This window comes from Engystomops pustulosus, chromosome 7 (assembly GCF_040894005.1).
Source record: "Engystomops pustulosus chromosome 7, aEngPut4.maternal, whole genome shotgun sequence".
NCBI lineage: Eukaryota > Metazoa > Chordata > Amphibia > Anura > Leptodactylidae > Engystomops > Engystomops pustulosus.
This window is the reverse complement of record NC_092417.1, coordinates 167,284,882-167,307,956: the sequence shown is the minus strand read 5'-3', so window position 1 is coordinate 167,307,956 and position 23,075 is coordinate 167,284,882. Positions and strand designations below refer to the sequence as shown.

Genomic DNA, 23,075 nt, shown 5'->3' with positions numbered 1-23,075 from the left:
TTCAGCCGCATGCAAGTACAGATACTATTCCATCCTTATGAACCTTGGGACGCCATTAATCTGCAACTTATCAAGTGTTATTTGCCAATGTTACCCCGTCCATCCTCCTCCTAGCACTACCAAAGCTGCTGCACTACACGGTGACGGCTCTGCTACATCCCGTCCTGTGCGACTAGTGAAGCCCCTGTGTAGGTCCAGGTAGAGGTGGGTGCTCTGCCTCTATAATCGAGCCCCTCAGCTCTTGGTAAGATGGCGCCCCCTGCTGCTAGTCTGAACTGGGCCCTTCTCCATCCTGCGCTGTGAACGCCCTGATCCAGGTTTAATAAAGGGCTGCATTCCCCGCATGCCATGACATCATGTTACCGCCGCTTACACCTCATTCACTTTTGTTTAGTGATTTCGATTTATTACACGGCTGTAGGTTTTTTTTTTTTTTTCACGATCGGTGGCAAATTTCCAGCCAATGGCGGCTCAGCGACTGTGCGAGGTGCGGCAATAAATGTGGTTTTAATCTGGAATTTAAAACTTTTAATATCTATGAGCCGCACGTTATCACAGAGGATCTTATCATAGAGCACAACTCTCACCAACAGATGGTCGTGCGCTGGCCCCCTTCCCCTTTAAGAGCCCTCGATGACACCCATCAATGTCCGCAGGGTTATCGTTATACCAATATTTGGAGCAGATAAGGCAGTGCTGCACTGTAATATATGGTCGCAGGTTTCGCTTCCTTTCTCACAGTATATTAAAGAATACTATAAATCTGTAGGCTCCAATTTACAGTACTGCCCCTTTCCCCAAGTCTCTACGCTCTTTATGGATATTTTAGAGGGCAGTCTTCCACTTGATGGCCCCCTCTATGAGCCCTTCATGTGACCTGCTTTTTCATCTATGTGAATGGTCGCAATGTAATACCACATTTCCCCTGTAGTGGCCGCTTCAGTAGCGATATCAGAAATGTGATTGCAGGATCGGGTACTGTATATCTCATGAGAACATCCCCTTTAATTATATCTCAAGAATGTTCGAGTCCAAACGATCAGTCCCATTTAAACCCATTGTCTGAATGGACCCTAAACCTAGGTGCTAGGTGTGGCGCTTTTTTTTGGAAGAAAGCAGACATGTTTTTTTTAATAATTAATTAGATAATCCTTTTAATAAAACTTCCAGACCCTTATTCTGGGGGTCCCAAGGAAGGATGCTTCTGTACCATCCTGTGTGGTGTCAAGCACCTGGGGCAGGAGGGATGCTTCTGTACCATCCTGTGTGTTATCATGCACCTGGGGCAGGAGGGATGCTTCTGTACCAGCCTGTGTGTTATCATGCACCTGGGGCAGGAGGGATGCTTCTGTACCATCCTTTGTATTGTCATTCACCTGGGTTAGGAGGGATGTTTCTGTACCATCCTGTATTTTGTCATGCACCTGGGGCAGGAGGGATGCTTCTGTACCATCCTGTGTGGTGTCATGCACCTGGGGCAGGAGAGATGCTTCTGTACCATCCTGTGTGGTGTCATGCACCTGGGGCAGGAGGGATGCTTCTGTACCATCCTGTGTGGTGTCATGCACCTGGGGCAGGAGAGATGCTTCTGTACCATCCTGTGTGGTGTCATGCACCTGGGGCAGGAGGGATGCTTCTGTACCATCCTGTGTGGTGTCATGCACCTGGGACAGCAGCAATGCTTCTGTACCATCCTGTGTGGTGTCATGCACCTGGGGCAGGAGGGATGCTTCTGTACCATCCTGTGTGGTGTCATGCACCTGGGACAGCAGCAATGCTTCTGTACCTTCCTGTGTGTTGTCATGCACCTGGGGCAGGAGGGATGCTTCTGTACCATCCTGTGTGGTGTCATGCACCTGGGGCAGGAGGGATGCTTCTGTACCATCCTGTGTGTTGTCATGCACCTGGGGCAGGAGGGATGCTTCTGTACCATCCTGTGTGGTGTCATGCACCTGGGGCAGGAGGGATGCTTCTGTACCATCCTGTGTGTTGTCATGCACCTGGGGCAGGAGGGATGCTTCTGTACCATCCTGTGTGTTATCATGCACCTGGGGCAGGAGGGATGCTTCTGTACCATCCTGTGTGTTGTCATGCACCTGGGGCAGGAGGGATGCTTCTGTACCATCCTGTGTGTTGTCATGCACCTGGGGCAGGAGGGATGCTTCTGTACCATCCTGTGTGTTGTCATGCACCTGGGGCAGGATGGATGCTTCTGTACCATCCTGTGTGGTGTCATGCACCTGGGGCAGGATGGATGCTTCTGTACCATCCTGTGTGGTGTCATGCACCTGGGGCAGGAGGGATGCTTCTGTACCATCCTGTGTGGTGTCATGCACCTGGGGCAGGAAGGATGCTTCTGTACCTTCCTGTGTGTTGTCATGTACCTGGGGCAGGAGGGATGCTTCTGTACCATCCTGTGTGTTGTCATGCACCTGGGGCAGGAGGGATGCTTCTGTACCATCCTGTGTGTTGTCATGCACCTGGGGCAGGAGGGATGCTTCTGTACCATCCTGTGTGGTGTCATGCACCTGGGGCAGGAGGGATGCTTCTGTACCATCCTGTGTGGTGTCATGCACCTGGGGCAGGAAGGATGCTTCTGTACCTTCCTGTGTGTTGTCATGTACCTGGGGCAGGAGGGATGCTTCTGTACCATCCTGTGTGTTGTCATGCACCTGGGGCAGGAGGGATGCTTCTGTACCATCCTGGGTGGGATGATAACAGGAAGGTTTTGCTGTTGCTAGGATGGAAATGTTTGTGAGATTTGGAATATCAAAGAAACAAACAACATGTGGATGACCGTGACCGCCATCGCTGTGTTTGGAAACAATCCCTGGTGACGTCCGCAGCGGCTGCGCTCCACTGACATATGAGGCTCCTGAGTATTAGCAGCCTCCTGGTTGTGGGGTCAGCATGACTATCCCCTCCATAGATGAGTCTACAAGTATCTATCTGCAGAATGATACAATGTATCAGGATAGGTCATTTATGTCTATGTATGGATCTGGGCGAGCGTGGGGGTGGAGATAAGATCTAGATGGGGGTGACTAGGTGTAGATGATGTGGTGGGTGAGACTAGATCTAGATTAGAGATATGATATGCCTATAACAATGTACCGGCTCTGCCCTGTAGCACTCTCTGTGCTGTATGTTATATGGGTATTGACCCCCCCCCCCCCCATCATGTACAGTAATGACGACACATGTTTTCAATGATTTCCTAATAACTTTTAAAGTTGATAAACTTCTGTTTTTTTTACCCGATAATAAACATGTTTTGTTTAGCGCGTGCACACTGCGTCCATCTGGGGCTGAGTATGTGACAGTGATGAGGCGGGCAGCGGGCTCAGGAATGCGGCCCCCTGATAGTTGTGGAATCTGCCCTTTTAATTGCATTATTGTCTGGCTGGAGCTTATCAATCCCGCGCCATGTGCTTCTAATAACCAGGAGCCGCCCGCAGGTGTGTCAGGGGAGCTGTGCGGACAGATGGGTGAGGATTTACAGGACACTTACATAGTAACATCCTTGTATCCCTGACAGATGCTATCATTATTAGTTGCTTCTTCTTAACTCTTTGTGTGTAGTTTGTAGCAGTAACACTGCTGTGCTCTATGCTCCCTGCATTGACTACTCCACAGCCCCTCCCCTCTGCATTGACTACTCCACAGCCCCTCCCCTCTGCATTGACTACTCCACAGCCCCTCCCCTCTGCATTGACTACTCCACAGCCCCTCCCCTCTGCATTGACTACTCCACAGCCCCTCCCCTCTGCATTGACTACTCCGCAGCCCCTCCCCTCTGCATTGACTACTCCGCAGCCCCTCCCCTCTGCATTGACTACTCCGCAGCCCCTCCCCTCTGCATTGACTACTCCGCAGCCCCTCCCCTCTGCATTGACTACTCCGCAGCCCCTCCCCTCTGCATTGACTACTCCGCAGCCCCTCCCCTCTGCATTGACTACTCCGCAGCCCCTCCCCTCTGCATTGACTACTCCGCAGCCCCTCCCCTCTGCATTGACTACTCCGCAGCCCCTCCCCTCTGCATTGACTACTCCGCAGCCCCTCCCCTCTGCATTGACTACTCCGCAGCCCCTCCCCTCTGCATTGACTACTCCGCAGCCCCTCCCCTCTGCATTGACTACTCCGCAGCCCCTCCCCTCTGCATTGACTACTCCGCAGCCCCTCCCCTCTGCATTGACTACTCCGCAGCCCCTCGACGCAGAGTAAAAACTGTTACAGGCTTCTGGTGGGGAATTGCAGCAGTTGCTTGGAGCAGAGTGGTGACACAATTGTTCAGTTTAGTGCAGAGAGATCAGAACACAGCGGTGTGAGGACAATTAGTAGCAACAGAACTGTGAGAAATTGATTTATGTTAGAGGATTATCGCTTCCCTAACAACCTATACAAAGGTGTGATTACACAGCTTTCTAGGTCCAATACCTTACACATGGCTGCACAGAATACAGCAGTGTGAGGACATGTACCGGTAGTAGCAGCAGGACAGTGAGGAATGGATTTATATTATAGTGAAGAAGGAAGAGTTCTCCTTATGGAGAGTTTGCCAATTAAGGCCGCCTTGTAGGCTTGTGGAGACTTCGAGCTGGTGATGCTCCGCCAAGGAATTCTGGGAAATATGCAAATACGTTTTCATGCATGGTGTTAAGGGGGCTGCCTTTCCAGGTAGGAAAAGGAGGCATTGTTTTTCATTTCCCACCTTGGAAAATGTATTTGCATAACAACCTACACAAAGGTATTATTACATGGCTATTTAGGACCGATACCTAACAAGTGGCTGCACAGAGCACAGCAGTGTGAGGACACGTAGTAGCAGCAGGACTGTGAGCCATTGATTTATCTTACAGGGTTAAAGCTTCCCTAACAACCTATACAAAGGTATGATTGCACAGTTCTTTCAGGCCAGTACCTAACATGTGGCTGCACAGAGCACAGCAGTGTGAGACATAAGGTTGTAGTAAGACAGTGATAAATTGGTTTATAATATTGGAATGTACCTTCTCGATCAACAAACACAAAGGTATAATTACACGGCTACAGAAGCAAAACCATCTGCAGAGAGCACAGAGCACAGCAGTGTAAGTGCAGTGCTACAACTACATGGGTGGCAGGGTAAGGGTGTTCACTTCAGTATCTACTTTCAGGGAAGCCTCTTGATGTCTTTTTCTGTTATGTAGTTTCATTGTTAATAGTAAATTTGTAACTTTCTTATACAATGTTGCAGCTTTGGGTTTGCAGTTCCATTGACTGTGACCGTAATGGGGACGGGGTGATCTCATAGACTCCCCCTTAGGGTGACTGGTGTGTTGTGTACCCAGGCCTCTCCCCCCTCCTGGGCACAGCCCTGGCATACCCTGCAGACAAGTACATGCACATGGTGATGTCCGGACTCCCAGCATTCCTGCTCCTTCTGCCCTGTGCCCTAATTTGTTAAACATGTCAGCTCCCTGACTAATAAATAACCCGAAAAATTCATGTGTTGTGGCCTCCTCTTCTTCTCCTCACCAGATCCTTCCTGTATACTTACATCTTCTCCTGCTCATCTGGAGGACCTGTCTTTACTTCCCAATTCCTCCAGTCACATCCAGAGCTGCACTTAGAACTTTCCTGTCTGCATTGTGTTTCTAGATGTACTTTTCTATAGTCTGGCTTATCTCCCATCATGCATTTGGCTTTGATGCATTGTATTCTATGAGATCTATTGTATTTGATGGCAAACTTACTCATACAGAGGCTTTCTTTTTTTAACCTTTTGTACGCCATGTCGGTGCTTGTCCCTCTGCTCTACTTCCTGACATGAGCTTCAAGGCTGGAGGTGTCTAATCCAGGGGCAGCCCCTGCACTACTCTGATGCCCATTGTCAGAGTGGACTCTGGTCTTATGTGGCACAAATAGTGAGCAGGGTACCTGATGGTGGGTCCGGATGGAGAGGCCCGGTAGGTGGGACTCCCAGGTTTGTCTTATGCATTAATTTGCAGGGCTAATGTATTGTGTTAATATAGAAGTGCTCAAAAGTTTTCAGTGTCCACTCTTATTTTAGTACTATTTAAGTTCTCCCCCTATCCACAGGAATTGGGATAACAAGCTGATCGGTGAGGGTCCGACTCTTGGGAACACCGCTGGTTACGAGAATGGGACCCCCAGCAATCCAGAGAATGAGGGTCCCTGTTCTTATTAATGTGTGGAGCGTGTGTCCTGCCGCCCCATTCTATAGTATAGGAGAGCACAGCGCACTCCCAGTCACTGTCTATACCTGCTGTCCTAGACCCTAAAGTTGTGTGGCATCTGTGGACCCCCCAACAATCTCAAAAAAATGTGTTTGTGCAGCCACCCAAAAACGGCTACTCGTAGTGCTAAAAAATAAAATAAACAACCCCTCACACAGCAGTGCTTATATGTACTGGTGGGAGGGGGATCAGTACCAATTACTAGAACAGGGGTACAATTTTCCTATTTAAATGAAGCACCAGGTGGCCCATGTGTAATCCCCCCCAAACCTTTTTTTTTTTTTTAATTCAAATTTTTAAATTATGAGAATGAACCTGAAGGGCTCCTGGGAGTGTTACCAGAGCCCCTCTGTGCTGCAGCTTCATAGGCTGTCAAGCTGCCCCCGCCTCCCCCTCCACCCTGCTCCCTCAGCACTTCCCCTCCCTCTGCTTGGTGTAATCTCTCAGTGGAGGGGAGGGGGAAGTAGTCACTGTAGTATATGCAGCTGCAGCACAGAGGGGCTCTGATGACTGATAACACCCCCCAGAGCCCTTCAGCCTCATTAGCATACTTTATAAAGTTGATTTTAGAAGCAACAAGGCCATGGATAACAAATATAAGAAGATTACCACAGTCACTCTGCCAGGATCTATGAGTAATGTTATCACAATGGATTCTGATGGTAGATAAGATGGTACATATTAACCCAAAAGGTTGCAATTGAAAATAAAATACAACGTATCTTACAAAAAAAACCCATTTATATGAACAGGTTGACACAAATGGAGTGCAGGTGAAAAACTAGTAGAGAATCTGTATATACAGATATATATATATATAGTCCCCTACTTAAGAACACTCCACTTACATACGACCCCTAGTTACAAACGGACCTCTGGATGTTGGTAATTTATTGTAGTTTAGCCCCAGACTATAATAATCAGCTATAACAGTTATCGCAGGCGTCTGTAATGAAGCTTTATTGTTAATCCTGGTTCTTCTGACAACCCAACATTTTTATAATCCAATTGTCACAGAGACCAAAAAAGTTCTGGCTGGAATTACAATGATAAAATATACAATTCTGATTTACATACAAATTCAACTTAAGAACAAACCTACAGACCCTATCTTGTATGTAACTCGGGGACTGCCTGTATAAGTATATACAGATATATATCAGATGTTCTCATCCCTTCATTGCACACACATATACTCTGTATACAATGTAATTACTATGCCTCCGGCTCCTCTGATTATAGTCATTATACAGACCATAATGCATAGTAAGAATGTGGCGCTGCTCTCTAGTAAACACAGGGTGGACTGTCCGCCTTCTACAGGGACCGACATCGCACTGTCCAACCCCTGGTGATGGACCCTGGTACGACAAGGATTTACATCCACAATATAACGGCATTAGTACATTGTAACAGACCTGCAGATGCATGATGTCCGGGCTAGATCCATATTACAACCACCTGTAGGTGGCACTGTGGAGCGCTGCTCCAGTTTCCCCCATGGCTTCCCACTCTATTACATCATGCCCCACGTCCTGCAGTTTCCCCAGTATAATCTTTTCCCAGTGGTTTTCTCTCCTTGACACTGGATGTGACCTTTCTCGAGGGAGTTAAATATTAGCCCAAACTGCAAGCGGAGGAGGTCAATCATTTAACCAAGTCCTGGCCACGTCCTCCTGAGGGTAGGAATTGCCCCAAACCCAGATCTGTCCGTTGTCCGATCCAGATGCGACTTTTACAATAAGCCGTTGTCAAAAATGTCCTTTTATCCTGTGCATATCCATGGCAACAGACAACAAACAGCCCTTCTTGTAGTCAGACCCTATATTCCTAAGTTTTTCCATCTTCTCCAGACTTTATACGAACTCTTTCCATTTGTATATTTGCTTTCCTCCCCCGATTCTGTCACAGCAGGAAATATTTCTGTAGCCCCGGTCACTCCAATATCAATATTTTTGGATCGATACTGTCAGGTGGGCGGAGCCAGGACATCTGCTCAGCCCATCTGATCGCTTAATGCCAAATTAGCATAGTTTTGGTATAGTAGTTACCCATTATACTAATTAGTCTCTATACTGTTTTGGGATGGAGCAAACAGCCTGGCTCCACCCATCTGACAGTAGAGATCTAAAAATTTAGGAACGGTGGAGGCTAGCGAGAATTCCTGCTATTCCAGAATTTGGAGAGGTAATTATTAATGACAGTGAAAGGCTTTCTTAAAGGAAATGTATCATCAAATTTGTTCCAATCCTTTTTTTTTTGTGGGACTGTTGAACTGATTTCAGTGAGCAAATTGTCTGGCAGCACATTACCCGAAATCTACCTTCATAATAAACCAGGGACACTTACTCATAGATCCAGGCATCGTGACTGGGGTCATCTTATATTTGTAATCCATGGCCTCCTTCCTTCTAAAATCAACTTTTAAAATTATGCTTGGGGGACGTTTCCAGAGCCCCTCTGTGCTGTAGCTTCACATGCTTTTACACTGTACAGGAACACTTTCCCCTTCTACAGTGGCAGAGGGTGGGACTTTGCAACAGCCTGAGACAATACTTCACAGAGGGGCTCTGGTAACGCCCCCAAGAGTCCATCTGGCTCATTAATATAATTTTAAAAGTTGATTTTAGAAGGAAGGAAGCCATGGATAACAAATATAAGAAGATTAGCATGGTCTTGGTGCCTGGATCTATGAGTAAATGTCCCTGTTTTATCAGGATGGATTGTGATGGTAGATTCCTGGATTACAATGGTTCATCCAGGGGAGACGGGACGGGTATTGTGCGCCTGCCAGGGTAATTTGTACCTGCAGACGGCTTGTGCAGTATGTGACAAAGCCGCCATTAATGGGGACGGGACGTTCCAGAACCTCACAGGTTTTATTGTTGCTTTCACAAAAGATTGTAACTGGATCCTAACTCTGTTTCCTTTTGGTTCTGTAAACGCTGCGCCGGGTCCATCCGCTTCTCATCCTGTGTCATGGAAAGTTCCCATCAGTTTTTTCTTTGCTTGTTGACGTTCTTTCATTCTCACAGCTGAGGTTTCGCTACATTTTGTTGTCTTGAGTTCTTTAGCAGCAAATTATCACTCTTCTGTCCCGATGGTTTGTTGCAGTGTATCAGTTTTGAGAGTCAACCAAATCATCACCGCATGGTCTGTGCCTCTTTGTACCAGACCTACTTTTCATTTTACAGAGATCTGTCATAGTGGAGACAATTTCGGTATTTATCCTTATGCAAATTGGCTTCTCTGTGCACCAGGGGTGGAGCCATCTATCTTTATACAGTCCCTTGGAGTTGTAAAGCGCTACGGAATATGATGGCGATATATAACTAAAGAATTTTAGGGGATGTTATGGGCAGTACAGAATGTAGAGAATGGGTGCAAACGGAGAAACAGCCCCACCCCCGCAGCACTTTGATGCTTATTTGCATAAAAATAATGGCCTTCCATCCAAATTTGACAGATCGTCGTGAACCGGGAAAGGTAGATCTGCAAATACCCCTGATCAACACCCTTTCATTGATTTTTCTGTCCTAAATTCAGAATTTTGGGATCCTCAGTCGTGAGAATTATTGGGCTCTTAACCTCCGGCTGTAAATCTTTAACGTCTCCATTCACAGACCGCAAGAAGAGATCTTAATAATGAAACGGTTCAAGTACGATATGTTTTTAAAAGAGGTTTTGCTTGAACCTGCCCCCATCTCCATATGAGGTTTTATCAGGTTTCGAATCGGGACCCCAAATGTAATCGAGACCCTACATTTTTGTGGCTCCTGTTGTAATTTAAAGGGACGGTACAAGCCGGACGCTGACGTTTATTTCTAGCCCTGCGTTGCATTACGCCTCCAGTGCAGCGCTCCGTACCCCTGCACCCTGGCGCTGGATTACATGCAGCACTCCAGATGTGGCCCCTGTGTACAAGTATTGTACTGTCCCCAGAATAGCATCCAGCAGAAGTATTTGTGGGACCCCGTACCAGGACTTTGTCACGGCAGCAGCACTGCCGGCCTGGAAGAAGCGGCGGCCGCTGACATATGCTGCTCGTTATTGCACAACACACCAAATGTCTTGTTTCATTCCTGAAGACATGATATTTTATTCACGCTTTGGCATTGTCTTAGCCCGGCCTGCAGATGCTAATGTGATCCGTGAGGAACCAAATCTGTACCGACAGCTGCAATGTGCGCCACGTATAGCGAGCTGGAGTGATGCTTACCCCATAGCTGTGCTGTAATAAGCTACCACTGTAGTGTGGTCTACTGAAATACTCTGTGCTGCTGGGAGAGACCCTGGTCATTGCACTGTGTAATGCTCTATCTGTGATCTCAAACCAGATCATCCCGCTCCTCTCCTGAAATACTCTGTGCTGCTGGGAGACCCTGGTCATTGCACTGTGTAATGCTCTATCTGTCATCTCACATAAGATCATCCTGCTCATCTCCTGAAATACACTGTGCTGCTGGGAGACCCTGGTCATTGCACTGTGTAATGCTCTATCTGTGATCTCACATAAGATCATCCCACTCCTCTCCTGAAATACTCTGTGCTGCTGGGAGAGTCCCTGGTCATTGCACTGTGTAATGCTCTATCTGTGATCTCACATAAGATCATCCTGCTCATCTCCTGAAATACTCTGTGCTGCTGGGAGACCCTGGTCATTGCACTGTGTAATGCTCTATCTGTCATCTCACATAAGATCATCCTGCTCATCTCCTGAAATACTCTGTGCTGCTGGGAGACCCTGGTCATTGCGCTGTGTAATGCTCTATCTGTCATCTCACATATGATCATCCCACTCCTCTCCTGAAATACTCTGTGCTGCTGGGAGACCCTGGTCATTGCACTGTGTAATGCTCTATCTGTCATCTCACATAAGATCACCTCGCTCCTCTCCTGAAATACTCTGTGCTGCTGAAACGCTCAGTCTCCCGCTATCTAGCTTTAAATCTGCATAATCTCCCAGAAGATCAGCCTGCTATTCTCCTGAAATTCTCTGTACTGCTGGGACAATGTCTCCCACTCCTCAGATCCCCCTCTCCTGAAATTCTCTGTACTGCTGGGACAATGTCTCCCACTCCTCAGATCCCCCTCTCCTGAAATACTCTGTGCTGCTGGGAGACCCTGGTCATTGCACTGTGTAATGCTCTATCTGTCATCTCACATAAGATCATCCCGCTCCTCTCCTGAAATACTCTGTGCTGCTGGGACAATGTCTCCCACTCCTCAGATCCCCCTCTCCTGAAATACTCTGTGCTGCTGGGGTCCCTGTTCTTTTCACTGTAGTACACGATGGTCACATCCCTCTCCTGAAATACTCTGTTCTGCTGGAACCTCCTTCCTCTCCCTATTTAATCCTTTGTCTGTGATCTCCCACAATGCCTAGCCACTTTCCTGCTGAAATACTCTGTGCTGCTGGGACTCTATTTTATTCTCCTATGTAAATGCTCAGTATTATCCGCCTCTCCTAAAATACTTTGCACTACTGGGAACATCATCTCCCCCTGTGTGATATCCCACAAGATCTGCCGCCTCCTTTGCTGAAATACTCTGTGCTACTGTGACCCATAATTTTAATTCTGCGACCTTCCACTGGATCAGCACCCGCCTCTCCTGAAATACTCTGTGCTGCGGGTGACCATCCGGCCTCTGCTAGCCCCTCTGTGTGTAGTAACGTGATAAGCCAAGTTTTTAGTCAATACTCCACATTTATTTATATTTTCGTTCCTTTTCACAGGATCCAGTGAAGGTTACGGCAAAATCATTCAACGTTTCCCTCTGACTGACTGGAGCGACACGCCGTTCCCTCAAGGAATAGAACTGGTAAGTGATACATCGTTATGTTCTCTGTTATCAGCCAGAAGAGATGATGCTGCAACAATGTATTGGTAACAATGTGACATGGAAAGTTTGGGATCCTACTTTAGATGAGCTATTGTTATTATTATTTCTGGGGCTTTAGGATCTGGGATGTGCGTAGGTGTTGGAGTTCTTTGGCTGCTGAGATTCTGCCATATCTTTTCTCTTGGAGAGAGTTAATTAAAGCCGCGTGCTGGATCTGGATCACCTTTAAGGACGTGGACGCTATGTGCAGAATGATCCTTAAAATAAACCTCACTGTTCCATACACAGGTCTGACCCCGGGCCAGGACTTAAAGTGGCACTCCAACCTATAGAGTAGGCAGGCAGTGGGAAGCCATATATCATAGGATACACTGGAGCTCCTGCATATAGCACTCAGACAGTATAGACGGCAGTGTGATGTCACATCTCATAGGATACACTGGAGACTCTGCACACAGCACTCAGACAGTATAGACGGCAGTGTGAAGCCGTATATCATAGGATACATTGGAGATGCTGCAGACAGCACTCACAGTATAGACAGGCGGTGTGCAGCCATATATGATGGGATACACTGGAGAGCCTGCACACAACACTCAAAGACAGTATAGACAGGCAGTGTGAAGCCATATGTCATAGGATACACTGGAGAGCCTGCACACAGCACTCAGATAGTATAGACAGGCAGTGTGATGTCACATCTCATAGGATACACTGGAGACTCTGCACACAGCACTCAGATAGTATAGACAGGCAGTGTGATGTCACATCTCCTAGGATACACTGGAGACTCTGCACACAGCACTTAGATAGTATAGACAGGCAGAGTGAAGCCATATAAGCCATATGTCATAGGATACACTGGAGATGCTGCACACAGCACTCAGATAGTATAGACAGGCAGTGTGATGTCACATCTCATAGGATACACTGGAGAGCCTGCACACAGCACTCAGATAGTATAGACAGGCAGAGTGATGTCACATCTCATAGGATACACTGGAGAGCCTGCACACAGCACACAGATAGTATAGACAGGCAGTGTGATGTCACATCTCATAGTATACACTGGAGAGCCTGCACACAGCACACAGATAGTATAGACAGGCAGAGTGATGCCATATGTCATAGGATACACTGGAGATACTGCACACAGCACACACAGATAGTATAGACAGGCAGAGTGATGTCACATCTCATAGTATACACTGGAGAGCCTGCACACAGCACACAGATAGTATAGACAGGCAGAGTGATGCCATATGTCATAGGATACACTGGAGGCTCTGCACACAGCACACAGATAGTATAGACAGGCAGTGTGATGTCACATCTCATAGTATACACTGGAGGCTCTGCACACAGCACACAGATAGTATAGACAGGCAGTGTGATGTCACATCTCATAGTATACACTGGAGGCTCTGCACACAGTACACAGATAGTATAGACAGGCAGTGTGATGCCATATGTCATAGGATACACTGGAGATACTGCACACAGCACTTAGATAGTATAGACAGGCAGTGTGATGTTACATCTCATAGGATACACTGGAGACTCTGCACACAGCACTTAGATAGTATAGACAGGCAGTGTGATGTCACATCTCATAGGATACACTGGAGAGCCTGCACACAGCACACAGATAGTATAGACAGGCAGAGTGATGCCATATGTCATAGGATACACTGGAGACTCTGCACACAGCACTTAGATAGTATAGACAGGCAGTGTGATGTCACATCTCATAGGATACACTGGAGAGTCTGCACACAGCACTCAGATAGTATAGACAGGCAGTGTGATGTCACATCTCATAGGATACACTGGAGAGCCTGCACACAGCACTTAGATAGTATAGACAGGCAGTGTGATGTCACATCTCATAGGATACACTGGAGACTCTGCACACAGCACTTAGTATAGACAGGCAGTGTAATGTCACATCTCATAGGATACACTGGAGGATCTGCACACAGCACTCAGATAGTATAGACAGGCAGTGTGATGTCACATCTCATAGGATACACTGGAGACCCTGCACACAGCACACAGATAGTATAGACAGGCAGTGTGATGTTACATCTCATAGGATACACTGGAGACTCTGCACTTAGATAGTATAGACAGGCAGTGTGATGCCATATGTCATAGGATACACTGGAGAGCCTGCACACAGCACTTAGATAGTATAGACAGGCAGTGTGATGTTACATCTCATAGGATACACTGGAGACCCTGCACACAGCACACAGATAGTATAGACAGGCAGTGTGATGTTACATCTCATAGGATACACTGGAGACCCTGCACACAGCACACACATAGTATAGACAGGCAGTGTGATGTTACATCTCATAGGATACACTGGAGACCCTGCACACAGCACACAGATAGTATAGACAGGCAGTGTGATGTTACATCTCATAGGATACACTGGAGACTCTGCACACAGCACACAGATAGTATAGACAGGCAGTGTGATGTTACATCTCATAGGATACACTGGAGACTCTGCACTTAGATAGTATAGACAGGCAGTGTGATGCCATATGTCATAGGATACACTGGAGAGCCTGCACACAGCACTCAGATAGTATAGACAGGCAGTGTGATGTCACATCTCATAGGATACACTGGAGAGCCTGCACACAGCACACAGATAGTATAGACAGGCAGTGTGATGTCACATCTCATAGTATACACTGGAGAGCCTGCACACAGCACACAGATAGTATAGACAGGCAGAGTGATGCCATATGTCATAGGATACACTGGAGATACTGCACACAGCACACACAGATAGTATAGACAGGCAGAGTGATGTCACATCTCATAGTATACACTGGAGAGCCTGCACACAGCACACAGATAGTATAGACAGGCAGAGTGATGCCATATGTCATAGGATACACTGGAGGCTCTGCACACAGCACACAGATAGTATAGACAGGCAGTGTGATGTCACATCTCATAGTATACACTGGAGGCTCTGCACACAGCACACAGATAGTATAGACAGGCAGTGTGATGTCACATCTCATAGTATACACTGGAGGCTCTGCACACAGTACACAGATAGTATAGACAGGCAGTGTGATGCCATATGTCATAGGATACACTGGAGATACTGCACACAGCACTTAGATAGTATAGACAGGCAGTGTGATGTTACATCTCATAGGATACACTGGAGACTCTGCACACAGCACTTAGATAGTATAGACAGGCAGTGTGATGTCACATCTCATAGGATACACTGGAGACTCTGCACACAGCACTCAGATAGTATAGACAGGCAGTGTGATGTCACATCTCATAGTATACACTGGAGAGCCTGCACACAGCACACAGATAGTATAGACAGGCAGAGTGATGCCATATGTCATAGGATACACTGGAGACTCTGCACACAGCACTTAGATAGTATAGACAGGCAGTGTGATGTCACATCTCATAGGATACACTGGAGACTCTGCACACAGCACTTAGTATAGACAGGCAGTGTAATGTCACATCTCATAGGATACACTGGAGGATCTGCACACAGCACTCAGATAGTATAGACAGGCAGTGTGATGTCACATCTCATAGGATACACTGGAGACCCTGCACACAGCACACAGATAGTATAGACAGGCAGTGTGATGTTACATCTCATAGGATACACTGGAGACTCTGCACTTAGATAGTATAGACAGGCAGTGTGATGCCATATGTCATAGGATACACTGGAGAGCCTGCACACAGCACTTAGATAGTATAGACAGGCAGTGTGATGTTACATCTCATAGGATACACTGGAGACCCTGCACACAGCACACAGATAGTATAGACAGGCAGTGTGATGTTACATCTCATAGGATACACTGGAGACCCTGCACACAGCACACAGATAGTATAGACAGGCAGTGTGATGTTACATCTCATAGGATACACTGGAGACTCTGCACACAGCACACAGATAGTATAGACAGGCAGTGTGATGTTACATCTCATAGGATACACTGGAGACTCTGCACACAGCACACAGATAGTATAGACAGGCAGTGTGATGTTACATCTCATAGGATACACTGGAGACCCTGCACACAGCACACATAGTATAGACAGGCAGTGTGATGTTACATCTCATAGGATACACTGGAGACCCTGCACACAGCACACAGATAGTATAGACAGGCAGTGTGATGTTACATCTCATAGGATACACTGGAGACTCTGCACACAGCACACAGATAGTATAGACAGGCAGTGTGATGTCACATCTCATAGGATACACTGGAGACTCTGCACACAGCACTCAGATAGTATAGACAGGCAGTGTGATGTTACATCTCATAGGATACACTGGAGACTCTGCACTTAGATAGTATAGACAGGCAGTGTGATGCCATATGTCATAGGATACACTGGAGAGCCTGCACACAGATAGTATAGACAGGCAGTGTGAAGCTATATATCAGTGATGGCGGACCTCTTGGAGACCAAGTGTCCAAAATGCAGCCCAGACCCACTTATTTACTGCAAAGTGCCAACACAGCAATTCTAGCATTAAATTATTAAAATCTTCTTGCTCCGCGCTATTCCACAGCTTTCAATGGTCCTGAGGACACCAATATCCGTGACAGAAGGTGGGAAAATTCAGATTGCAGGAGCTTCAATGGTCCCAATGATAATCTGACCATGTCCACACCTTCTCTTCCTGCAGTCTCAGGTAGACCCAGTTGCTTCACGTCCTGGGCTATCTGGACCTGCAGGAGGATCCCTCAAGTCCTGCCTGGTAAATTCTGTGCTGGGGCAACAGCCTGAGTGCCCACTGAGAGGACTCAGAGTGCCACTTCTGGTGCCCGTGCCATAGGTTCGAGAATGGAATAGTTAGCTGACGGCGCCGTTCGCTGTGTAGTGGTCAGTTCAGGTTCAGTTCATTTACTTGCATGGGACCTCGATTCTGTCACTTTGGAGGTTCTGGTTCTTCTCGGGGAGATCTATGATGTAGGGAGTCTTGCAGGCAGCGGCTCGTGTAAAGGAGTTAGATGATGTCTCCTCTTCAGGTCAGATTGTGAGGCCGCTGCTCTGTGCGCTGATGTGCAGTGTATGTTCTGTAATCCTCTCGTTATCGCCATGGCTGGACGGGCCTGGAACTCAGAACCGGCGCGGGACTTGGTGCATGAAGCCTCATGTGGAGCAGCCAGGACTGCGCACTATTACACCTCAATTCTGTATGGATTTCCTTGTTTTTTTGTTCATCCTAAACCTTCTGGTGCATGATTATAATGATGTAGGGATCATTGTGTCCTGCTGTGTGCACAGCACGGTGTATGCCCTGCTCGTTATGTAAATTGGTAATGAATAATTATGCATATTATCATTGAGCCGGATGCTATCAATCATCTGTGTACTGCATCCTTTTAGGCACGTTCTGGGGTTGGTTGTGTTCTGTTGCCATCTTTATTGAAGTATCTGCCTTATCTGATCCTGGAAAAGCTGGGTGACTCGTGCTATTACTGACCCACAAGTTGATAAACACATCATCCCTAGGTCCATCCATTGTTATGTACCCTACATATCCTATATAAACTGTGATGTTAACCCATTCAGAAGCCTGGGAAAGCTGAGTGATGACCCGTAGAGGAGCTAAGGTCATTCAGTTTCTCCAGAAATGTGGCTAGGAATTGTAAGATCTACTGTAATTATAGATAAGTGTCCTTACACTGCTGTGTCCTAAGCTCTGTGCATTGAGTAGCACCACAGGCTCTCATCCCTGCTTTGAGTAAAGCTTATAACTTAATATAGAGAGCTAAGAGCACAGCAGTGTCAGGATATGCCCCCAGTGCACTTGCAGAAGCTACAATACTGGAAAATGAAATCCATGTATCACAGTCCTGCTGCTACTAACAACACACACAAAGTTCTGATTACAAATCACTCCAGGGACAACATCTAGCACTTGCTGACTTGCTGCAGAGAGAACAGAACACAGCAGTGTTATTATACGTCCCCAGAAGCTACAATCCTGGAGTATAAATCCATTTTCACAGTCCTGCTGCTACTAACTTCACAAAATAAAGGTATGATTACACATCTCACCAGGGACAATGGCACAGAGCACGGCAGTATGAGGACACCCCCCACTAGAAGCTTCATTCTCGGAATATGAATCTATATTTCACCGTCCTGCAGCCAATAGCAACATAAACAAAGGTATGATCACACAGATCTCCAGGGACAATACCGAACACTGGCTGCAGAGCGCTAAGAGCACAGCAGTGTGAGGACACTTCTCTTCAGTGCACTTGGAAAAGCCACAATCCTGGAATATAAATCCATTGTTCACAGTCCTGCTGCTACTAACAGCATATATAATGAATGTAGTATACCTAACACTGGCTGCAGTTTTCACTATCATGGCTTCTGACACATTCCCTTTAAGGATTTTCAGGAATAATTAGTGTTTTCTAGCGGGTCACCGAGAGTGGTGCACAGGCCGCAGCTGTAGGAAGTGGAAGCCTCTGGAGGTTGCGATCCTTCAATAAAGCGGAAACGCCGCTGTCTTGGAAGTCGTCTCCCTCGTGGCCGGTGGCCTCTGGAGAGGATTATGTGAAGTCTCGCAGCGGATCCTTAAGACCCTTAGCCATCATATAGTATATAGCATGTACTGCTGCTCTTAAAGGGGAGCTCCACTTTTATTGGTTTTATCCCTTTAGTTGCAGAAGGAAAGGGTAGCCCTTTTAAAGTCCTACTAGTTTATCTTAGACTTTGTGCTTCGATTCCTCATCATGTTCCAGATCTTAACTTACTTGTATCAATTTCTAAATTCTTAATGAAAACACCACTGCCTCTCACAGCTGAGGGTTTGTTACAGTAGCGCCCAACCTAGGCAGTCATCTGTGTCCCCCAGACTGATGCTTTTTACCTTCACTTGTACATTGTTACAAACTCACAGTTGCTGACGTATTGTCTGGACTGGATATTACTGTAACAAACCCTCAGCTGTAAAGGTTTACAGCAGTATTCCCATTCACTGACTGCAAGCAGAGATCAGAGATAACGTTGACTGGAAAGCAACTGAATGTTAACAAGGTTTCAAAATTTTCCATTGTACTATGGTTGTGTTTTTATAGACTGGGAATGTGTAAAAAATATGTTTATGTGTACTTTGCTCTATTTTAGAACATTTTTATACTCCAGTCACATCCAGAGCTGCAGCAACAATAAAGGCTCCTATCTGCTAAGTGTGGGAAATGGGAGACTACTCTCTACTGTGGATAGAAGAGATGTGTTTTCTGTGGGTGTGGTGTGACTAATGGGACCCCCGAAATTCTGGGAAAAAGACAAGAATAGCGTCTGCTTAAAGGGTTTGTCTGGGGGTTCAAACATGCAAAACAGCTCCTCTCCGGACAATAGGTAGTGTGTGGTATTGCATTAAATCTCCATTCACTTCTATATGGCGGAGCTGCAATACCAGCACAATCCATGGTCATAGGTGGCGCTGTTTTCGGAAGAAAATAGTCATGTTTTTCCACCTCCGGACAATCCCTTTAAGTAGCGCTGTCCTTTCAGTCCCATAGAAGTGTAAGGAGAACACGTTGAGATTGAGTGCAGCTCTGGAGGTGACTAGTACACAAGAACTTTATTATAACTGCTGTTTATGTAATGGATCTTTCACATTTTTGGGTCAGACTATTCCCATCCTATCCCAATTTTTGCGGATTAGGGAATCTCCTCTTATCTGCCACGTTACTTTGTGAAGATTATTCTAATAGATTATGATTGCCAACCAGGAAGTACGGTGCTCGCAGCTTTGGATGTAACTAGAGCATAACACGTGACGGTTATTTACAGTCCTATTTATCACAATGGAAAATCCCCCATCGCCCAAGCATCAAGTCCGGGGGATATAGAAGGGGACATAGCGTTCCCAGAATTCTCTGGGATTAACCCCGATTTTGCGGGGTAAACCTCCTTGTTTTCGTAGCTGCGTTTTATTACTCCTAGAATCCTCGTATCATCTTCTTGGCCACTTGATTTATTCGTCTTGCGCTTTGTGATGTTTCCCATCTGTTGTAGATCCGATTCCCCCCCCCCCCCCTGTAAATCGCTACTGAGTAACGATATTGTGTTTATAAACATTCTCATTTTATTTGTTTTCTTTTACAATTTTATTAGTTTTTAGTGTCTTTTCTCTCCTAATTCCCGGCCTGAGCTTCAGCTCAGACTGACACACGGACACGGCGATAGCAGGGACAGGGGGACATGTATGAGCGCTGGATACATTGTAATATAGTCAATCTTCTTTCCCCCCCCCCCCCCCCCCCCCAGTGTTATAATGTAGGACATCAGAGAGTGGAACTCGCTTTGGTGCGGTTCAGTTCCGCGTTGGCGTCGGTAGTGACCCGGTTTACTCGATGGCGCTCCGTTATCTTTCTATTTTTGTCAAAATACTTTCCAGAACTCTTGGATTTCCCCCTCTTTCAGCTTTGTAGTTGCTGCCGGTGTTGTTCTCGGAGGTGTGAGATTTCGGAGAAGACAGCGGCTCTCTCCGCTTCCTGTTTATCATCGGTGGAATTGTTTTCCTTGTGGATTCCTCAGTGACCCCTTAGAAAGCCCCTGCAATCCCTGGAGACCTTTATAATGAGATAATATCCGGTCTAGGGTCCACCAGGGACCCATAACCCCCAACGGTTCCCCCCTCGTCTCACGTCCCGGGGTCCTTGTCTTGGGTGACCTTGGACATGACACTGGAGCTTCTTCTATAAACAAGATCGGCATGGATGACGGAGGAGCCGCAGCTGATGTATATGTGGACGTGATGGTTCATGTAGAATCCCCTGACCCTATAGAGAGGTATATGTCAGGACCATGAGGATTCCTCTGTTTGTCAGGATCTTTGGAAAGCTGGGTGACTATACCTTCACATCTGGAGATGCTGCTCTAATTCTGGAGTAGTAGGAGTGTTTTTCTCTAGTCTCCAGTGTTCCCAAGTAATCAGTACCATTAGTTTTGGCATCCAATACGCTAATTAGGCTCTCACCTGTCAGTGGGGCATTCAGCTGATAGTTTAGCACCGCCCACTTGACAGTTAACTGCTGCGATAACACAGGAACAAATCTGTATTTGTACAAGACCCAGAATGGAAACCACCTTCAAGATCTATACTACAGCCTGGAAAGCTATATAAGTGACTGCTGCTTTCCTCTGTGCTGCTGTGATTTCACCCGAAGTGTTGGCCCAGGTCCAGAGACGCAGGAAGTCAGCACAAGGAGCATTGAGTGTTGTCTATTGGCAGATATTGCATTGTGTCTGTCACCCGCGGGTCAGATTCTTGTGAAGAACACGCCGCTGCCAGACCCATCGCCCCCATGGGTGGTGACGCGGATGGCACGCTGATATTTACAGTACATAGTGGAGGGTTGTGATAAAGCTACTAGCGGAATGTGCCATGTGATACATCCCTACACAAGCAGTTCTGTCCCAAATCATGTGTGTCCTGTCATATTATGTCTTCTGCTTTTTCTTAGAAAGATGTTTCTAGGAATTTTGGGTCCTGGTTGTTTGTAACCTGCAGTGAAGGGGTCACTGCGCCCGGAGGAGAAGGTGCTATCCCTACTGGTAATGTGCAGCGCTGATACATTGTAACAAGTCTATGATGAATGGAAACATTCACACATCTCAGAAGTAAAGGCCATAAATCCTAGTGAACCAATCTTGGTGCCATAGAAGAACACGAGTCCCATAGCGGCAGGACCACAGCGATCGGATCCCCTATCCTCCAGCTAACCCACTATGTGTCCTCCCTATGTGACCCCAACCTGACACCAGCCTAGAAGTCAGGGGATGAGTCACAGTCGCCAGTGCCAGACTATGAGATTATTGTGTGGCTGGTAGATTACAATCTCTAGAGATTAGGTGTTTATCCAGAGAGGATTCATGTCCTGAGATAAGGGAGGATAATATTTGGTTTGCAGGATGATCATCATGGGCAGGTGCAGCCGCTTTCATCTCAGCATCACATGTAGTGATTGTTTTCTGAAATATTTCTATCACTTCTGTTTATTTACATAGAATTATTATTATTATCGGATAACACATTTACCGTACATGACATTGGCACCATGGGGGGGTGGGGGTGGGATTTATCCTACAGTCCATGATACTGGGGTTGGACAGGGGCATCCGCTGCTGCTTCTCTGCCCTCTGCTGTATAATCTATAATAACTCAGTGATACATGGTAAGACCCCCAGATGTATAAGACCCCAAATGCGAGTCCGCATCAGCCATATTGTAGCCACATCCACCCCATCTCCTTTCCTTCCTCTCAGTTCTCACTGCACTTTCCTTCTACCATTCCTCTTGTGATCATCATTCTCTTCCTCTCCTCTTCATTCTTTTCAATCTATCTTCCTGCTTCTCTCATTTCACTTTTTCCTTTCTTTTGTTTGGTGATCTACTTGAGTTTTTTCTTGTTTTCCTCCTTCACTTTCTTTTGTGCCTCTTCTGTTTCCTCTTTGCTTTCCTTCCTTGTATTGCTCTGCTCCTATTTTTCTTCCCTTTTCTTCTGTTTTTTTCTTTTGCTCTTTCTGTTGTCCTTCCTCTGTTTTGCTTTGCTTTGTAGCCTTCCTTTCTAACATCTGTGTATCTTCTGTTTTCCCTTGAATTCATTCCTTCCTTCCGTCCTTCTCTTTTCCTTTCAGCTCTTTCCCTACTCCACTCTTGCTCTAATGTCCTTACTTTCCTTCCCTCTCTTCCTTCTCTTCTCTTCTTTCCTTTTCATTTTTTCTTGTCTTCCTCTGATATTATTTGCCTTCCCCTTTCCATTCTCTTCTTGTCTTTTTCTCTTCTTGTCTTTTTCTCTTCTTGTCTTTTTCTCTTCTTGTCTTTTTCTCTTCTTGTCTTTTTCTCTTCTTGTCTTTTTCTCTTCTTGTCTTTTTCTCTTCTTGTCTTTTTCTCTTCTTGTCTTCTTGTCTTTTTCTCTTCTTGTCTTTTTC

At 46.4% G+C, this 23,075-nt stretch overlaps 1 protein-coding gene across 4 annotated transcripts in view; it reads left to right on the top strand.

Annotated features, from left to right (window-relative positions):
- SBF2 (SET binding factor 2) overlaps positions 1-23,075 on the top strand; it is a 191,079-nt gene that overhangs the window by 29,757 nt on the left and 138,247 nt on the right. For all 4 annotated transcript variants that reach the window (XM_072118838.1, XM_072118841.1, XM_072118840.1 and 1 more), the window contains exon 2: positions 11,977-12,062. In XM_072118838.1, the coding sequence (XP_071974939.1) occupies positions 11,977-12,062 (86 nt within the window). The remainder of the gene's footprint in view (positions 1-11,976; positions 12,063-23,075) is intronic.